This window comes from Athene cunicularia (assembly GCF_003259725.1).
Source record: "Athene cunicularia isolate RWA chromosome 12 unlocalized genomic scaffold, athCun1 chr12_part1, whole genome shotgun sequence".
NCBI lineage: Eukaryota > Metazoa > Chordata > Aves > Strigiformes > Strigidae > Athene > Athene cunicularia.
The window spans coordinates 2,642,879-2,661,739 of NW_020799116.1; the positions used below are offsets into that span (position 1 = coordinate 2,642,879).

Here is an 18,861-nt window from a genome sequence, read left to right on the forward strand (position 1 = left end):
TGTTGATTCCTTCAGGTTTTCTGCTTTATTTGAAGTCAGCCCTAGTAACTAATGGCAAGAGATTGCAACGATCTGACTGTTCAGTGGGTTGCGCATCATCACTGGCTGGTCTTCACCTAAATCTGAAAGGACATTTTTACATGACAGTAAACATTCCCCAAATTACCCAAACCACTTCCCATGGGTTTACACGCTGCCTTTCTCAGCAGAGATTGAGTGCAGAACCACTGGAGACCACTTTGTCCCCCTGGGATGAGCACCCAGGACCCCCGTGGGGCTGTGGGGGAGGCTCTCGCTGCCGCTGCTGCCCTGCTGCTGACTTCTCAGCACAGAGACACTCAGCAGGCACTCGGGCCTCTTTTTTCAACCTTGCCTTTTTTAAGTTTCTTATGACACAAGGTCAGAACTGCTCCCCTGGGTCAGGAAAAAGGTACTTGGCTGTAGCACCAGGGAGAGGACGTTGTCCACGGGGCCAAGACCTCCTGCTCCCCCACGTCTCTGCCCAGCAAGTTGAATCCCTCCTGCCCTATGCGTGACACCATTTGTTTCCTTGTTTGCCTTCCTGCAAGCCAGGGGAACATTGACAAATCTGCTGACAGCAGAATCCACATTTTTTTACCTTTGCCAAATTCAGCTTTGGTGCGATGTTCCTGGGACACCCTCATCAGCTCGGGATGGCCCCCACTTAAAGCACTGGTCATTGCTGCCAACTTTCACTGGCTTAGATTTACACTACAGTACGTTAGACCCCTTTGACTTCCCAGTGAAAGGGGATTTTTGATAAATAGCACTTGATTTTTTTTTTCAGAAATACTTTTAAAGGGAGAGAGGGAAGCAGTGGAGGCTCAAGAACGCCATAGTGAGTCCTGTCTAATCTGGCTGGAAGAAATACATTACTGCCTGTGCAATTTGTGGCAGCTTTAAAACAGCACAAGATCTGCCTTTTTTAAAACTCGAGTTGCAAACAGATTCAGATTATGCAGGCCTGACTATAGTGCCTTGGTCTCTGTAATGCCTGCCCGGTCTCTGCCTCCGCAGCGCTCTGCTCCCGGGGCACATCTCCAGCCGTGCTGTGGCACTTAGCCAGCGAGCGGCCTGGGATTGTGACAGTCCTAATTAGCTCTTAATAGCAGCCACAAGTGCTTCACTTCTACAAAACACCCTTCAGAGCAACAGAGTTTCAAATTAAATATGATTTTTGATTATTGAAATTCAGTCGAGGGGGATGCTAGGAACATTTTCTTTCACATGGACTTCTTCTATTTCAAGACTTAGTTTCAAAGGAAAATCAAAGCTAGCACAGGGCTTAGGGCACTTGGTAGTAGGTGGTATCACAGTGCAAGGACAGTTTCACTGGCCAAAGCATACAGAATTGCAGCAAATTTTGAGGAGAGCAGTTTTACATCTGTCTCATCAGTTGCACAGATCAGCTGCAAATGCCATCTGGTAGCAGTTCTCCCTCAGGGAGAATCCACTGTATCCACTGAATTAGGGGGAAAGAAAGCAAATCCCCCCCAAAATTTGAGACATTCACCAATTTTTTGGTATCTTCCGTCGTATAAAAACTTAGTTGTGTTTAATTTTAAATAAAACTAGTTGCTCGATTGTTGGCTAATTTGTATTTATTTCTGTTCAAATATTTTCAGTGACTTAAAGTTTTCTTTAGTTTGAAAAAAGTCATAATTTTTTTGCCTCTTTCTCTTGCTTCTTTTTCCATCTTTCTTGTTGGAAAGGAAAAGTGGGAGGTAGGAAGAGCAGCGTTAGAGATTTTTTTATGTACAGATCAGAGATAAGATTTCTGTCCCCACACTGCAGCAGGTTAAAAGAATTCCTTTTCACATTGAAAATTCCTTGAATCCACTTTCAAATCCTGGAAAACGCCAGTTTTCATGGCTCCTTAAACCAAACAAACAGATGAGCCAGGCATTCCTGGGTTTAATCTGAATTTAAATCTGCCCTCAGAATTTTTTTATCGGCTTCACCAGATTTCTGCGGCCACTTTGAGAGCCTGCCGTAAACGCTGGCTGCCCGGCGTTCCTGTCTCCCACTTGGAGAGGGCTCTCTCGCTCTGCAAAAGCTCTCCTGAGTGATAGCTGATAGCCCCTGGCTCCGGGTGAGAGATCAGCAAGCGAGGGCCCTGCCCGTGTGCTCGGGTTGGGGGCTGAGCGAGATGCCCCAGTCTGGTGAGAGCACTCGCACACCAGGCTTTGTTTTCCAGAGCAGAGAAGCCAGGTGCTTATTCCCAGCCCTGCCGGTGCTCCCAGACTGTTGGAATCCATCCTGCAGTCGGGGCTGATGCTGGTCGTATTCAGCGTCACCACGGCAGGTCTGGGCGGATAGGGGCAGATGATGTGACAGCATGGGGAAGGGATTTTGCACAGAATGATTTTTACACCCCAGCAGTTCCTAACAGCAGGAGGGTTTTTTTTCAGGGATCACAGCTGATATAACTAGGAGTAGCCTGATCACTTCAGTGCAGCGGTGAGGGTTTGCAGAAGCGAAGGAGCAGACTCCTGGAGTGCAAACCCTGCTCTAGAAAAGCCACGCTGGGTTTGGAGATTGCATACAGAGGGAAACAGTGGTTGTGTTAGCGAAGATCCCAGGGAATGTTCGGAGCAGAGTCCCCTTCCCTGCATGCAAAAGAGTTTCATCGTCATCATCTTCATCGTGACCGTGTGGGCTAGCAGTGGGATTCTGCCATTCCCCTGGGTCACCCCTTCTACCCCTGCCCCAATACTGTCCTCCAGTAGGACACCTCCATTATTGGCATGTTTGAGACAGATGTTAAAACTGGTGATCTGTTAGCAATGGCCTCGGGGGTTTGCCTGTGGTTTCTGCTGTAGTCATGCGTGCTTCGATTTCAGATAAAAGAGCCAAACTGTTTCACTTCTGGTATTTCCAGCCGCGTTTGGATTTATCTGAACGGAACCAGGCATTCCTGCATTTGAGTGTGGCTACCTTTACCAAAGAGCTGGTACTTACTATTTCTTCTCCCTTCCCTTCCCCCTTTCCTATTTTCTTTTTCTCTAGGTCCAGGCCTGGCCTTCATTGCCTACCCAAAAGCTGTGTCCATGATGCCACTGCCCACCTTTTGGGCAATCCTTTTTTTTATTATGCTTCTGTTGCTTGGACTGGATAGCCAGGTTAGTACAATGGGTAAGAGATATGTGGCTTATTGCCTCAGTGCTGCTGACAGAAAAGCTGGGTTTACAGTTGTGAGTTCAGAAGAGAAGACCCCTTCAGTGTAGGGGCTGCATTTGATGCATCTATGACTGTCAAGTCATAGTATGATGTGGCTCAATAAGTCTTCCTCATCGGGAGTTAATGGAGTGCACAAGACTAGGGCAGTACTCCCTAACCGAAATAGCAGTGCCAGTCTGGCCTCAGAATACCACTATTTTGGTCATAGTGCAGTATTTTCCTACTCTGGAGAAGAGCTTTATAATTTTAAAACATAAAATACTACAGAAGTTTGTTCCACAGAGTACTTCGTGCCATTGTGATCACCTGCAGTGTGTAGGTAGATTAAAACACCTTATAAGAATTAATAACAACTAGGAATACAGGCTTTGATAGTTACCAAGTGCCAAAAAAGAAAAGGGAAGCCATCATGAGGCACAAAAAGCACAAAATGTTTTGTGCAGTGTAGCCAGGGTGGCTTCACAAACAGAAGACAAAGGCGCAGCCTTTTTCAGTGGCCTTAGGCTCAGAGCTGCTGAGCAATGTGGGATCCTGCTGACTTTCGCGTCACCAGCGCACATTCAGTACCTCCAAATGGGCAAGAAAGCATCTTGGGTTTCAGCTGTACTAATTATATAGCACATGCTGCTATTAATTAGTGAGCATAAAAAAAACCCCTAGAAGTTCAGTCCGAGAAGTTGGGTTATTTTTCCCAGTGGTTGCTTATAGGAATGTTGGACTAAATACCTCAAAAGTACCTGTAAATCATTTCTAGATAGTCCATTTATGAGGAAACATGGGTGACCAGGGATTATGCAGCTAATGTGAACTGCGCATTCAAAACTGCCAAGGGTTTCAGGGCAACAGGCAGCCTTCTGCACTCAAATGGAAAGCCAGGTTAGAAAAACCCAATTGGTAAGGGTGAAATGTTCATTTAGGCTAAATGCTCTCTCATATGAGGAGAGATCCGTAAGTGGATTTTTACCCAGTTGTGTACTTCATCTCGTACATTTTTTATATTTCATTTGCCCTAAATTGCTCTTTACGGCTTAATCTTTGAACTCTAGTGAGCTACTTTCAGTTGTTCCAAAGTAAATGTAAAAGTGCCCAATGCCGTGGTTCAGCAACCCTGTGCTTATGCAAATTGGAAGCTGTCTCGTAATTTTAAAATGCTGCGTAGAATGATTAAAACTAATTGGAGCGCTTAATTTCTCTCTTCCACCCCTCTGTTTTTTTGGAGTGCGGTCAAGCAAGTTTCTGGAATGCCGAAGCAGTTTAAGATCAAATCAGCCCAAAGGAAAGGGTTGCATTTAAAAAGAAAACCAGTTTTACCAAGACAGGAGGCAACAAAATCTGGTGGAGTCTTTGCAGGATGGTCTGTGTTTCCAAAATGGAGTTTCAGCTCGTGGTCAAAGAGGGCAGAGTTGTTACGGGGCACTTCTGGGCGCTGTAAGAGCTATATAGATACTGGGTAGGAAAAGGCAGCTTTTCCTGACATAAGGTTCCCCTTGCTAACTCGTTAGTTGTAAGATGATCTATCCACTTAAAGTGAAGATCATTTCTACAGAGGCAGCCTTGGTTCTCCGTGGTGTCCTCATGTCTGCATTGAACTTGGTGCTTTTGTACCTTGCCAGGCTGAAAGTACAGATCAGCTGAATGATCCCTTCTTCGGATTTGTCTGGGGGGAGTTCAGTAGTCACTTCTCTCCTTGGGTGAAGTGCATCTGGTTTTTGATTAACTTTAGACTTTTACTGAAACCCAGTTTGGGTTATTTGGTTAACTCGAGTTACACATCTCAGACGTAGTTTTCCAATGGCAAGTAAGTACAAATATAGTTATCACGAAGCTAGCTAAAGTAAGATTTTTAGCTCATCTATTCAGAGCTTCATTTTTGATTTAGATATGCAAATAATTTACCAAATTTTTCTATGAGGCCTCCATGAACCATTACTGGTGCAGAGGGACCCCAGAGCCTCAGTCGGAGGTCCGGAAAAGACAAGTTGAGTCAAGAAGAGCTGCTATTTCACATCAAAGTCTGCTTTCCCTCGGCTGGATTTTCACTAGCAAACCCAAGAGTAGAATTATAGCCAGTTGTGGGATTAACCTAACTAGTACCTGTGAGGTTTTCTGACACATCAAAAAAAAAAAGGCTGGGAGGTACTCTCCTAGATCTCCTAGCTTAGGCTGTTTTGAGTGTTTCCTCCTTGCCTCTTTTCTCACACACATCTTGTATTCATCTGGAACAGCTACAACATAAAAGCCACATAAGTGCCTTCCTGTCATCAAATTAACTTCCTTTATCCTTGTGGCTTGCATTTACAGAGCCCCTTTGGTAGTTCGTAAAGCTGCTAGGAAATGAACAGCAATTCTGAAAGCTTGTTCCAACGTGACTGCTACCCCCACACTTCAACCTCTGGGTTACAAAGGAATGGCTTCTGATTTATTTATTCAGAGCAGCTTTTTGCCACAGAGTACAGTTAGGGTGTTGCTGTGGAGCATTTGTTCAAGTACGGCTCACACGTATGAGCCCGGATTAAATACAGTGGGTAATTTTCAAGTCACGTTTTCCTGTTGTTGTTGTTTTTCCCCTTTAGTTTGTTGAAGTTGAAGGACAGATCACGTCATTAGTTGATCTGCACCCATCCTTCCTAAGGAAGGGTTACCGACGGGAAATCTTCATCGCTATAGTATGTTTCCTTAGCTATCTTCTGGGACTAACTATGGTGACTGAGGTAAGTAGCACCAGTGCTAGAAATTGCCGCCTTCTTTAGACACTTTTCAGACCAATTTTAGCTACGATTGACACTGCATGGAATTAGCCACTCAGAGGAGCAGTGCTCTTTAGATCTACAGAGCATGTTTCATCCCTAGATCTGAAAGCATTTTGAAAGGGAGCTATATATCCCCCCTTTTGAGACAGAGGAACAGAGACATGAAATCTCATTAAATTCAGTTTGATCTCCAGTACTAATCAACACGAGCATGAATATTCACATCCAGCTCTAAATGATAAAACACATCGGGAACCTTCCGCAGAGCAGATTAAGAATCCATCCAGTGCATGCAGGGAAAGAGATTTTTATCTTAGTTACACAGATTTGAATCAATTAAATACCACTGGATTTATTCTAGTATAAACAAGACGGGAATGTGTTCCAGTGACTGCACTGTTGTGATATTTATCTCCAAAATAAAATCCAAGCCAGATTTTAAAAACAACTGGAAGAGCACAACTGTGGGATTTAAAATAGCACCTGTAACAGAGGTGCCTAACAAACACAGTTTTTCAAGAAAAAGTGCAGGTATATATAGTTCACTGTATTGAGAGCAAAGAGTCTAACAGCATAGTATAAATAGAAATTAAAAAATGAACTATTCTCATTAAAAAAGTCCTTGCACTCAATTCATAAGTGAAGATCCTTTTGATAAACTGGTTTCCATTTTTAGTATTTGGGTGACGTTAATGTTAGGTAACCTTTACATTGTTTATTTCTATAAATGCCCATCCTAAAATACTACTAAGAAGGAAAGATTTAAGAGTCTCAGTAGATGATATGAAGTGGCTTAATTTTATTTAATCATTGTCTTGTTTGGAATCCTTCCTATAGTAAACATGTATTCCCTGGGGAAGGTGATGGCAAATGTTTACCTTACCTACTTGCTTGATATTTCTTCTTGTTAGACAGCAATCATTAAGATATATTGGTAGATGCTACTGGGAGCTGGGCCCGAAGTATTGTTTTTTTCCTTTTGGATCGTAATCCCTTGTGTCTCTCTCTTACAGGGTGGCATGTATGTTTTTCAACTCTTTGACTACTATGCAGCTAGTGGTGTATGCCTTTTGTGGGTTGCATTCTTTGAATGTATTGCTGTAGCCTGGGTTTATGGTAAGTGAGAATCCTTTCATCTGATATCTTTTGATGAGTCAGTGACAATTTCACTAGCCAAACATTTAATCATCAGCCACCCCAGAATCTTCTTCCCAGCAACAGACACATACCATTAATCTAAATTTGCACTGACATCTTGGAGACAAATTTGCATCTGGGATGAAGCCAGCCTCCAGTGTTTTTACACACACACACACAAAAAGTATTTTTCCATTGCTAATTAATAAAAGCACAATTAAGCATTTACATGTGTTAAGTTTAGAGATGAGAGTTGAAAGTTTGGCCAGCCATGAAAATTCCTGTTTGTCTCAGAGAATTTCCTTTCAGAGCTGCAGTATCCACAAGGGGCAAGACAACAAATAGAAAATACAAAAAGAAAGCTGGCAGAAAAGTATATTCTGCCCTGTTACTTTTAGGTGATGCTGAAGGTCTGACAGTAGCAGCCTCTGCCTGAGACGGCAGCTGAGGAATGATCAGAAGATGTTTGCTGCTTAGGGCTGGTCATTTCCCTGATTCTTCCTGTACTCCATCTCCTTAGAAAAGCAGAATAAACAGAGCCTCCATCCCACATCAGTCAGATTTCTGGAGAGGTGGGATGTCCCGTTTGCTGTCACGTCCCTCCCATGGTGATCCCTGTGGCAAGTTCAGTGGGAGTGTGGGCAGAGGAGTGGCCGTGTGACAGGGGCAGGAGGGATCAGGATTGCATCCCACATCCGAGTAACGAGGGCGTGTAGGGGAGAGTCCCCCAACCTTTGACTTTCTCAGGGAGAAAATCATCTTAAGCTTCACAGCCATAGGAAGCGTTTGAACAATACATCTGACACCCTCATCTTCCCTTTAAACCCCCTTGGAGGGGCTAGGGAAGCAGCTGTAATCCTACAGTGCTTACGTGGCTTTATACGCTCGATTCTGATCTGTCACAGGCGCTGATAATATTTATGATGCCATTGAGGACATGATTGGATACAGACCTGGTCCCTGGATGAAATGGAGCTGGATTGTGATCACACCAGTTCTTTGCGTGGTGAGTACTGTCCCGTGCTCTTTCAAGTCTTCCACGTGGCAGCTCTGAGCCACCTCTTACTTCTTCTCTTTGAGTGAAGGCTGTTGCATTCAGAGACCAATTTGCAAGGAGATGCTGGAGGCCTGAACATAGCCCTCACGTTCTCAGGTGTTAGCTGTTAACGTGACAGCTCTCTGCTGTGCCCGCACAAATTGCAGTTGGCTGCATGTGAGTGGATTTTTCTTAGGACTGGCAAAATACTACATTAGTGACACAGAAAACTCGCTTTCCAAGAGCTCCCCTTACTTTAAGTAATAGGACTACTAGGCCATTTTAACAGAAAGACGTGAGCCATCTGAGGCAGGCACTCAGCTTGAAGTATGTCATTTGCTGTGAAGAACATCCCAATAACCTCCTTGCAGTGTGTAGCAAATATTTGAGCCCTGAAAAAGAACAGGCAGAGGATTACAGCTGTTCAGCACCATTGCTCAAGACCCTATTGTCAAGCAGCAGTTTACCTATAAGCAAATGCAGATGCTCTTTCAATAATTTAAATGGAAGAATAATTCCCCCACTGCTTTAAAATACCTCCAGTATCCATCAGCTCTGCCTTTCACTGCCTGTCTCCCCTAGAGCAGTGGTAGCACCGTAGCCTTACTGCTTTCAGCAGGTTTTGAGCCTCACTTTGTTTTTCCTTTCTCATCCACAGGGGTGCTTTATCTTTTCTTTGGCCAAGTACAAACCACTGACCTACAACAAGGTCTACACATACCCAGACTGGGCAATTGGCCTGGGCTGGGTTCTTGCCCTTTCCTCCATGATCTGCATCCCTATGGTGATGGTCATCCGCATCATACAGTCAGATGGGTCACTTATTGAGGTAAGAGCAACCCGTTGTCTGTCTAGAAGAGAAAGGGAGCTTTAACTTGCTGGTTTATACAAAACAAGCACAATACTTGGAAAACTGCCACCTTGTCCAGGTAGGGCAAAGTTGGGTGCCTCTCCTGCAGTGAATGCAAATCAGACTGTTAAAGATCACCTGTCCTTTGGGCAAACAGTCGAAACAGAACAAACACGAAGCCTTCTGTCCTCAGACAAACACCAGGTGATTTCACTTGTGTCCCACTTCTGCAGTTTCCAGCTTGGCAAATCATTGCCTTCACGTGCAGACAGGCACTCAAGGGCTGGAGTGCTTCCAAGTGCCAGAACTCTCTTCTCCAGCCCACAGGGACAAGGAAGCACCATCCTACAAATCCCTGAGAAAACTAGAGAGAGACCTGGGTCAAACCCTGTGTAAGAGCCCACTGAATTTCAGGGAAATTCAGATCCACCTGTGCGCTGTTTAGCTCTCACACGTGGCCTTCGCTGAGTAAAAGTCAAACCCTCCTGCCAGCGGACTTCACTTCTTAGCTTTTTAAATTTTTTTCTTATTCCTAATGAATCAAATCAAAACAATGGATCCAGATTGCCCTGAGTTTTGGAAAACTTTGGATCAAATTCAGACTTGACAGTGCAGATTCTCTCGGGTTTGGATTTGCAGGCAATCTCTTGCCCTTTGCAGTTCAGCACAGGTTCCTCTGGTCTCTTTTTCTTCCAGTGGAAAGTTTTTAGATACTTTTCAGTCATGAAACTTAGCAATTCTCTTCTGAGGTTTCAGGTTAGTTTTGGTTTTGCCTAATGAGACGGTCTTAAATGCAGCCCAGGGTATTCTTGGAGCAGAAAGTGGGACACTTTGGGTTAGGGAAAAAAAAAGAGAATAGAATCAAAAAAGAACATTTCCCAGAGAACAAACGCTTACATTTGTTTTCCTCCAAGTGTTAATGGTCTTTTTCAGCTGTGGCCAGAGCATTTTCATGAGTGTTTATTTTCCTGCCTACATTGTCACCATCTATTGAGAGACAAGTCTAAAAGTAGCCAAAACACTCCACAAAGACCATGTTAGGAAAGGAAAGAGAGTAAACACTGGTCAGATGCCATTTAGTTCTTCCTTTGTGTACTGAGATGTAGGAGAGAAGTTGCCACTTGGCAATGAACGGCCGGGCTAAAAGGCAGAGTTGTTTCTAAATGAAGAAGGAGGACGCACATAATTTGTGCAGCAGCTGCAGCGCTGAAAGCCCGGAGTGCAGGATGCAGGATGCTGTGAATGCCCGCTCCTGTCTGGTTTGCCTGTCTCAAGCCAGGCTTTGTGGCTGAGCAGAAGTTGAGGGCGGTGTTCCTCAGCCTGGGACCCCACAGCCTTGCAGAGCCACGAGGCACACGCACCGCTGTGGCCACCAGACCCATCCGTGGCTTGCCCCATCCTCCAGTCCTGCACGTGGGGCCGCTCGGTCTTGTGACCTTTGGTTTTCTTCTTTCTTTCAGAGGATAAAAGCGGTGGCTGCCCCCAAGGAAGTGAATCGGTGGTCCAAAGAAACGGAGAGTGGCACCCCCTTCTGCCCCAATGGAACTTCGAATGGCGGATTGATCAAGCCAACTCATATCATTGTGGAAACCATGATGTGAGCTCTCTCTGTGAGAGGATAAACCTGCTTTAACTGCCGTTTACTAACCATAGATTCTCATAGGACCAGGTTTACAGAGCTTTATATTTGCACTAGGATTTATTTTTATTTCTCACAGAGAAAGTTATTTTTTGTGTGTGTTTTTTTTTTAATATTTTGTAAGGTAATCACAGCAGATGCCTCTCTGTAGAGGGAGAGCTTTCATATCAGACTAGACATATTACAGGAATTTACTATTATTGGGTTTTTTTAAATATATATATCTTTATCTCTAAATATTATACACCTTACCACTTGAATTGATTGTCTTGCCAGCAATACATTCAAGTGTCAGAAAGCAATTTTTAGGTGCTGGTATGGTTGGGAGCAGGGTAACCTACAGAACACACAAAAGGAGCTCTGTTGAGAGATAAGATTTTAAAAAAGATGCTGTTTCAAGAGAATTTTCAAAGGTGTAGTATTTCCACCCTCTGGTTCAATTGTGGTAAGTGACAGGCTTCAGGGTCACATTAGGGAAAGGGTACAGGTATGTTTAGCACAGTCCCTGAATAAAGCTACAGGCGGGCAGCTGGAGCAGGGAGTTTGCAAGGGAGGCGGAGAAGCTGGGTGTGAAAAGCCTTGCAGCCGTTCCTGCCAAGCACGGCGCTGGAACCCTGTCACACAGATGAGAGGAGGACTTCAGGAAGGCGTTTTTGCAGGATTTGGCATGGTTCACTGGTTGGTTTTTTTTCTTTTTTGAGGTTTTGAGGGTTGTTTTTTTTTTTTAACTGAAGTGAAATGCCTGCTGTTTGTGCGTGAGCGGAGAGGTGGAGTACCTGATCCTGAGTTTTCTAGCAAAGCATATTTTAGCATGGTGGCACTGGTGTAAACTTGAATTCTGCAAACTGGGAGGGGCAGCCTATCCCTGAGGCAGCAGGGGTGAGTGCTGAGGAGCTGGGAGGGGAAAAGCTGCACCTGCCCTCTGGGTGCTTCTGGTGTTCGCTTGCTCGTTCGTTTGCTTGTTAATCTTTGGACTTTGGTTTCGGGCAGAAAAATAAAAGAATCCCTTCTGGACTCTGACTGTCCAAAGGTGAACACAAACCAGGTCATCCCTGACAGGAGGAAGGAAACTGCCCACCTACACCTGGTGTAACTAGTATTTATAACAGACACATTGTTAATAATAATAGTAATGAAGATAATAATACCACTCAGCAGACAGGTGCTTTTCATCCACGTATCTCAAAAATGCTTTGCCAAGTTCAGTAACCAGGATTTGCTTTTATTTATTTATTTGTGGGGGTGGGGGGTTCGTTACTGTTGGGGGAACAGACAAAAGGACTGAGTCCCGTGTCCCGTGTACTAAAGAGCAGCAGTGGACCTAGAGCCCCCAGTCTCCTTGTCCATCATTGGGTTAAACCATCATTTTATTCCTTTTTTGAGGGGGAGTGGAGGGTGGCAGACTTAAGAGACTTATGAATCCCATCTGCTGAAGAAACAGGGCTTTGGGGATTTTTAAGTTAAAGCAAAGGGAACATGTAACACTGAAATATTTTTTATTTGCTCAGAAGGAATTACATACTGTTCAGGTTAGACTAGGGAGTGAAGAGAAACCACTACAAGGAGGGTAGGAAAGGGGGTTCCGCTTCGCGCGGGCCAGGTGGATGTTTCCGTGGGGAATTGCCCCTGAAGACTGTCCAAAACATGGGCTAAAGCCTTTTTTTTTTTTTTTTTTTTAAAAAAAACTTTAGCAGGTTGTGCTGGGAACAGGTTCTCTGGCGAAACTCAGCCTTTTCTTGTGGGCATTGTATTAGAGGGAGAGGGTTTTTTCTTCTTATGATACCACAGTTAGGCTATCCAAAGGTAATTAGAGGAAATGCTTGATAAAAGCAGAGTTTGCATCTGCTGATTCTGCTGTCAGCTTAGTCTGTCAGGGCAGAGTTTGTCATTTAAACAGGAACATATCCAGTTCTTAACATTCCTACACAGTAGTTGTTTGCTTGGTTTGTTTTTTTTCTTTTCTTGTCCCATGGACTAACTGGCCACAGCAGCACAAAACCCTTATTGATTAGCTCGTTGGTTTTCCTGTAACAGAATAGGGGTGACTTAAAACTAAGAGATGGACCAAAATAATTAAAACAAAACAAAAACCAAAAAAAAAAAAAAAAAAAAAAAAAAAAAAAAAAAAAAAAAAAAAAAGGAAAAAGTGACTGCATCTGTATCTTTCCAAATCTTCCTAGTTTGAATTGGTACACATTTTTACATGAGATAGCTGAGTTGCAGCCACAAAACCAGCCATGGCAGAATTGCTTTTGGGTTTTTTTGCTGGTTGCTGCATTATGAGAGTTATAAATGAAACTTTTCCACAGCTGGAAATGGCAAACATCTCATGACACCTGCTGGGCCAGTGGCAAAAGCCATCTGATAGTCACTGGGGGAAACCTGTGAGCCAGTGGGTGTCATCAGATGTGCCCAAAATAAAGAAATATACATAGAGCTAATTTTTCTTTGGGTTTTTGGGTTTGTTTTTTTTAATAGCCTGTAACTGTCAAAGGCAAGGAACTGTAATCAAAGATAACTCTCTTAGTGGGCTTCAGCGTGGACCCTCGGTTTTGAGTTACAATTAGTGTCTGCAGTAAACAGGCACGCTTGCCTGGGTGAAAAAGGAGTAAGTCTAAATTAATGGTTTCTGTGAGTGCAGATGAAACACTGATGCTTGATTTTTTTTAATTTTTTTTTTTATACACATTGTCATACAACTGCGTTTGAGATCTAGTTTGCACATCACTTTTGTGCTGTAGAGCTGAGACAAGCTTTAGTTAGGGGGAAAAAAAAAATGGTTTGGCTCCATTAAAGACGTCTCCAGCGAGTCAGCTGGGTATTTAAACCATCTCCCACATTGTGGAGAGTGTCTTTGTGTGAAGAACCAGAGGGCTAATACTACACCTTTCAAAGTACAACTACTAGAGAACTAGAACCCAGCCCCATTTCAGTATAAACTGTGCCATTCAAATCAGTCGCTTCCATGTACCGAGTGAAAACGTCTCGCACATATGCAACAACCTCATTGAAGCCTTCTCTGTGTCAACTCCTCTGGCCCTGCCGTGCTCTTTAGCATGACTGCAAGGGAGGGCTGGGACTCACGAAGAGCTGAGAAATTATTGTTTCTGGAAAACAGGTCCCCTCTCCCTTCTTCCCTCCCCTCCAAAAAAAATATAATTAATTCTTCGTGTTTTATCTGGGGTTTGAGTTCTGATGAGCACACTCACATTTTTACAGTCTGGGGCTTTTTCCTAACACTTTTATCAGATTTCTGAACTTTTCTTGGTGATAAATTTGCATTTCAATATGATCCTCTGCCAAATTTATTAAAAAATAATTTTTAAAAAAGTCTGTGTTTTCTACCTATTTCTGACTGCAAATACAACTGATTTTTTTTTCCTAATTTACTTGTTGGAACACTTGTGAGCTATTTTACCTGTTTGATGTAAATGAGGAACTCTATATTAAACTATCATGACTAGTCATAGATGAACTGGTTTGGATCCAGGGAAAAGTTAGTGCAGTTTTGACATGAGATCTTTAGAACCAGATCCCTGAGTTTGAAACCAGAATAAAACAAGACAAAACCCACACCTTTTCATATTTCCATGTCCCTTTTGTATTCATGGGTTCCTCTGCGTTGGAACCAGCAGAGTTTTCAGCAGTGTGTCTTTCCAGCTGAACTGAAGTCAAGAGAGAGGAGAAATGGAAAGGGGAACATTTACCCCACAAGATTCTCTGACCTGTTTCTTGTTTTTCTCCATTTTCCAAACTTTTGCGGTTCACCTGTCACTAGTTATGATCTCACTGAATGAGCATCTATTGTAAGGGACTTTACCAGTAGTCTGTATTTGGGTGTTTAAACTGTATGATTGCATCACTAGAACTGGTTTTTATTGTTGTTGTTGTTATTGTTCTCATTTTCCTTCTCATCCATAGCTTTCCTTTTCTTCTGGTCCAAACAGACCCACACGCTTAGAAAAGTCCTCTTTAAAGTGTGAGATAGTAGGTCCACAATGGATTTGTTCTTGTGTTGTAAATGAAAATACAGAAGCCTCGCAGCTGTGTTTGTCACTGAGAACAACGCTGGTGTTACCCGCAGCAGCAGCGCAGCTCCTGGAGCAGCGTTAGGAACGGTCTGCTGGAACAGCTCAGCTAGACTGGTTATCACTGCTGGGCTTGGGGAGAGGAGGAAAAGAGACAAACAGACAGAAAAGGTGCAGCCTTATTTTTGCTGTAACATTAAAAAAAAAACAAAACAAACCAAACCCAACAACCATGAGCAGAGCCTTCACTGTCACCGTCGGGATAGCATCTTCTGCAGCTGTTTTCAGTCCTGTGTGATTCCTTCTTTCTCAACTGCAGCTGCTCCTGGTTCCTCTTCTCTGTCTCAGTGTTAGACAAGCCAAGTAGATCTGAAGACACACGGACATTTCCATTCCATAGGCCTTTTACAAGTCTCCTCCTAGTCTGTTTTTATTTGCTATGGAGACTTAAAGTTTCAGTGAGGTTGTGCTTGTCACACTTGGGTTCAAAGCTCCCACTTGTTGCATCAATGGCAACGCTCCATCCGTGGGAGAAGGATTTGAACGTTTTTTGAATAACTGATTATTAGCTTCCACGTCTTGTGGTCACTGCGGGATCACTCATGGAAGCATAATGTATATAAAATGTTAAATAAGCTGTGTATTGAATGGAGTGGACAAGTTAGTTAAGCAGCTCAAGTACACTTGGAAGAAAGAAAAAAAAAAAAAAAAAAAAAAAAAAAAAAAATCTGTGTTTAAGTAGACTAGTAGATGAACTCTTCCACTCTCATATGCACGCACACAAGTGGAAACATTGCTTCTATTCCTGGACATGTGTGTAAGTCTTGCAGAGCTGTTTAGGCACCACTTGCCTGCAAAAAGCCAACCTGCCAGGGTGCCCAAAAGGCCTTTTCTAAATTTGGGGTGGTGGAAGCGGGGAAGTAATGACAAACTCCTGGATCGTGGCCCCTCCAAGGAAGCCTTAAGGTTGGATTTGGAAATCTCGTGACTCCTTGCAAGCGCCACATGGCTCCTGGTATGGGAGGCTGGGTGTGGCGTGGGTTCATGCAGCTGCCTTGGACTTGTTTTGTTCCAAAATCGGCATCCAAAGCTCTGTGGTTAGGACTGGCGTGTAGTTGTGTATTTGTGTATTTGCATGAGCAAAGGTCGGGAAAAAGTAGCTTGTTTTATTTCTTGTAGTCAAAGCTAAGCTTAAGACAAGACAGTATTCAGTGGATTTGGTGACAGCTGACACCTAAGAAACCCATGAACTAGTGCATAACCGGCCCCCTGAGCTCCATATTTTGGTCACAAAAATTTTCCGTTGGTCTCAACGGTCAGTTTGGGTTTATGGGAAAGCTTGCTCAAGATACACTTGAGCAAAACCAGCCCCAGCCCCAGCTGGAAACCAGCTCGTTCCAGCCCTGCAGCCTCCACTGGATCGTGGCTCTTTTTTGCCAGCCCAGCAATAAACTTGTACATGAACAATGCTTCTCCACTTTTGAAAAAAAAAAATCTGAATTTGTTTGTTTCTATTAAAAAATAAACAGAAAAAATTAAAAAAATTTGTGTTTTTTTTTTCCAATTGTCAGTGTGAATTGGTGATTTCAATTTACCTGTGTCCTCAAACAAGAACAGAAAAAGATTCAGATGCCAATTGACCAAAAAAAAAAAAAAAAAAAAAAAAGTCAAGCTCAAAATTTTACAGGTGGAAAACATTAAGAAAATATATCACACCCCCATCAAAGGTGGAAAACTTTAGTGAGGGGTTTGCAACTGGAAGAGAGCCTGACCCTGCTGGTATTGCTGAGCTAGTGCATGGCAGAGCAGAGACGGCCAGTTTGTATCGCTGCGATGGCCTGATTTGAAGTAATCAGCAAAAAAAATGTCAGAATTTAATTGCCACAAGCTTTACACAGCCCTGAGCCTCAGGAGCAATACTAATGGAAGACATTTTGAAAAGGAGAGAGAGTGTCTGGAGGCTTCATCCCCATGGTGTGGCTCTGCAGCGCACAACAGGGCAGGGCCGCTCACGTGCCCGTTTGCAGCACAGGGAAACCGTGGCCCAACTTGAAAAATCAGAAGAAATAATGGGGAAAAGTAAGTGAAACTTGGTTATGCTGAAGCGCTGTGTTTGTGTGCTTTTGTGTGTGTGCATATGCAGGGGAAGGATTCAGTCCTGTAGCGTAGTACATGTTAGCATGATACATATTGTTTCTAAATCTATCTGCTTCTGCAGTTGAGATATTAAAAAGATTCTATTTTTGTTTTCAATATATAAATTTAAAAAAAAGAAAAATTGAGAACAGTGGCAAAAATCATGTTGAGAGGCTGAAAAAAACCCTAAAAATCCTTGGGGGCAAGTTGAGTTAGTTGTCATCTGCTCCCGTTCTGGAAGCCAGCGAGGGTCTCTCAGCATTGCAGCATCCCGGTACTGTTCTGAAGTGCTCGTTGTTCAATAGGGTGTTGTTTTTCTCCAGTGTAATGTTGTGATTGTTACCTGATAACGTTGCCAGGGACTTCACGTTGTACGAGGTGGTCCATCTTGTTTGATGTATTTGGCTAAAAAACAGTGGTGGTTTTTTTTAATTATTATTATTATTATTATTATTTAAATTCCTAGCAACTGTGACTACAGTAATGTGATGAGTAGCACATACAGCAAGGAGGTGGCGTCGATGACGGCCTCCTCAAAAATGTCATCTGAACTTTTTTTTTAAAAAAAAAAGAGAACACCTTAAAAATATTTTTAAAACATTTTAAGACATTTTTTTGTGTGTTCCAAAACGGAATATTTGTATTTGAAAAAAATCCTGAAGTGTAATTTAATCCTAAAACCCCTAGCCTTTGTGTATATGGTAAATGTTTGTATTTTGCAGTTTCTGTTTTGCTTTTTAGATAAATAAAATGTATATGGATATTTTTAAGTCATCTTTGCTTTTTTAGATGAGTTTGTAATCACCTTATAACTGAAAATAAAACTTTCCTTTATAAACCAGCTATGTTCTTGGATGCTTTCTTTGGTCTTTGAGTAGCTCAGTTCTTCATGTAAGCCTGTTGCTTATTGTGGGGTTGTTGGTTGGGGTTTTTTGTCCTGCCCTTGCCCACTGCTCTCTGTACCATCTTGGCTGCAGGGAAGTTCAAATACATCAGAAAAGCCCATTTAAAAAAATGACAGAAAAAGAGAAAAGAGGAGAAAAGAGAAGAAAGAGAGGAGAGGAGAGGAGAGGAGAGGAGAGGAGAGGAGAGGAGAGGAGAGGAGAGGAGAGGAGAGGAGAGGAGAGGAGAGGAGAGGAGAGGAGAGGAGAGGAGAGGAGAGGAGAGGAGAGGAGAGGAGAGGAGAGGAGAGGAGAGGAGAGGAGAGGAGAGGAGAGGAGAGGAGAGGAGAGGAGAGGAGAGGAGAGGAGAGGAGAGGAGAGGAGAGGAGAGGAGAGGAGAGGAGAGGAGAGGAGAGGAGAGGAGAGGAGAGGAGAGGAGAGGAGAGGAGAGGAGAGGAGAGGAGAGGAGAGGAGAGGAGAGGAGAGGAGAGGAGAGGAGAGGAGAGGAGAGGAGAGGAGAGGAGAGGAGAGGAGAGGAGAGGAGAGGAGAGGAGAGGAGAGGAGAGGAGAGGAGAGGAGAGGAGAGGAGAGGAGAGGAGAGGAGAGGAGAGGAGAGGAGAGGAGAGGAGAGGAGAGGAGAGGAGAGGAGAGGAGAGGAGAGGAGAGGAGAGGAGAGGAGAGGAGAGGAGAGGAGAGGAGAGGAGAGGAGAGGAGAGGAGAGGAGAGGAGAGGAGAGGAGAGGAGAGGAGAGGAGAGGAGAGGAGAGGAGAGGAGAGGAGAGGAGAGGAGAGGAGAGGAGAGGAGAGGAGAGGAGAGGAGAGGAGAGGAGAGGAGAGGAGAGGAGAGGAGAGGAGAGGAGAGGAGAGGAGAGGAGAGGAGAGGAGAGGAGAGGAGAGGAGAGGAGAGGAGAGGAGAGGAGAGGAGAGGAGAGGAGAGGAGAGGAGAGGAGAGGAGAGGAGAGGAGAGGAGAGGAGAGGAGAGGAGAGGAGAGGAGAGGAGAGGAGAGGAGAGGAGAGGAGAGGAGAGGAGAGGAGAGGAGAGGAGAGGAGAGGAGAGGAGAGGAGAGGAGAGGAGAGGAGAGGAGAGGAGAGGAGAGGAGAGGAGAGGAGAGGAGAGGAGAGGAGAGGAGAGGAGAGGAGAGGAGAGGAGAGGAGAGGAGAGGAGAGGAGAGGAGAGGAGAGGAGAGGAGAGGAGAGGAGAGGA

At 43.9% G+C, this 18,861-nt stretch overlaps 1 protein-coding gene across 3 annotated transcripts in view; it reads left to right on the forward strand.

The window, feature by feature from the left end:
- The window catches only part of SLC6A6 (solute carrier family 6 member 6), a 48,918-nt gene extending 36,638 nt beyond the window's left edge, over positions 1-12,280 (forward strand). For all 3 annotated transcript variants that reach the window (XM_026857359.1, XM_026857358.1, XM_026857357.1), the window contains 6 exons: positions 3,031-3,143; positions 5,775-5,912; positions 6,965-7,067; positions 7,994-8,094; positions 8,783-8,953; positions 10,435-12,280. In XM_026857359.1, coding sequence (XP_026713160.1) covers positions 3,031-3,143; positions 5,775-5,912; positions 6,965-7,067; positions 7,994-8,094; positions 8,783-8,953; positions 10,435-10,575 — 767 coding nt within the window. In that variant the 3' untranslated portion in view covers positions 10,576-12,280. The remainder of the gene's footprint in view (positions 1-3,030; positions 3,144-5,774; positions 5,913-6,964; positions 7,068-7,993; positions 8,095-8,782; positions 8,954-10,434) is intronic.
- Positions 12,281-18,861: the final 6,581 nt, after the last annotated feature.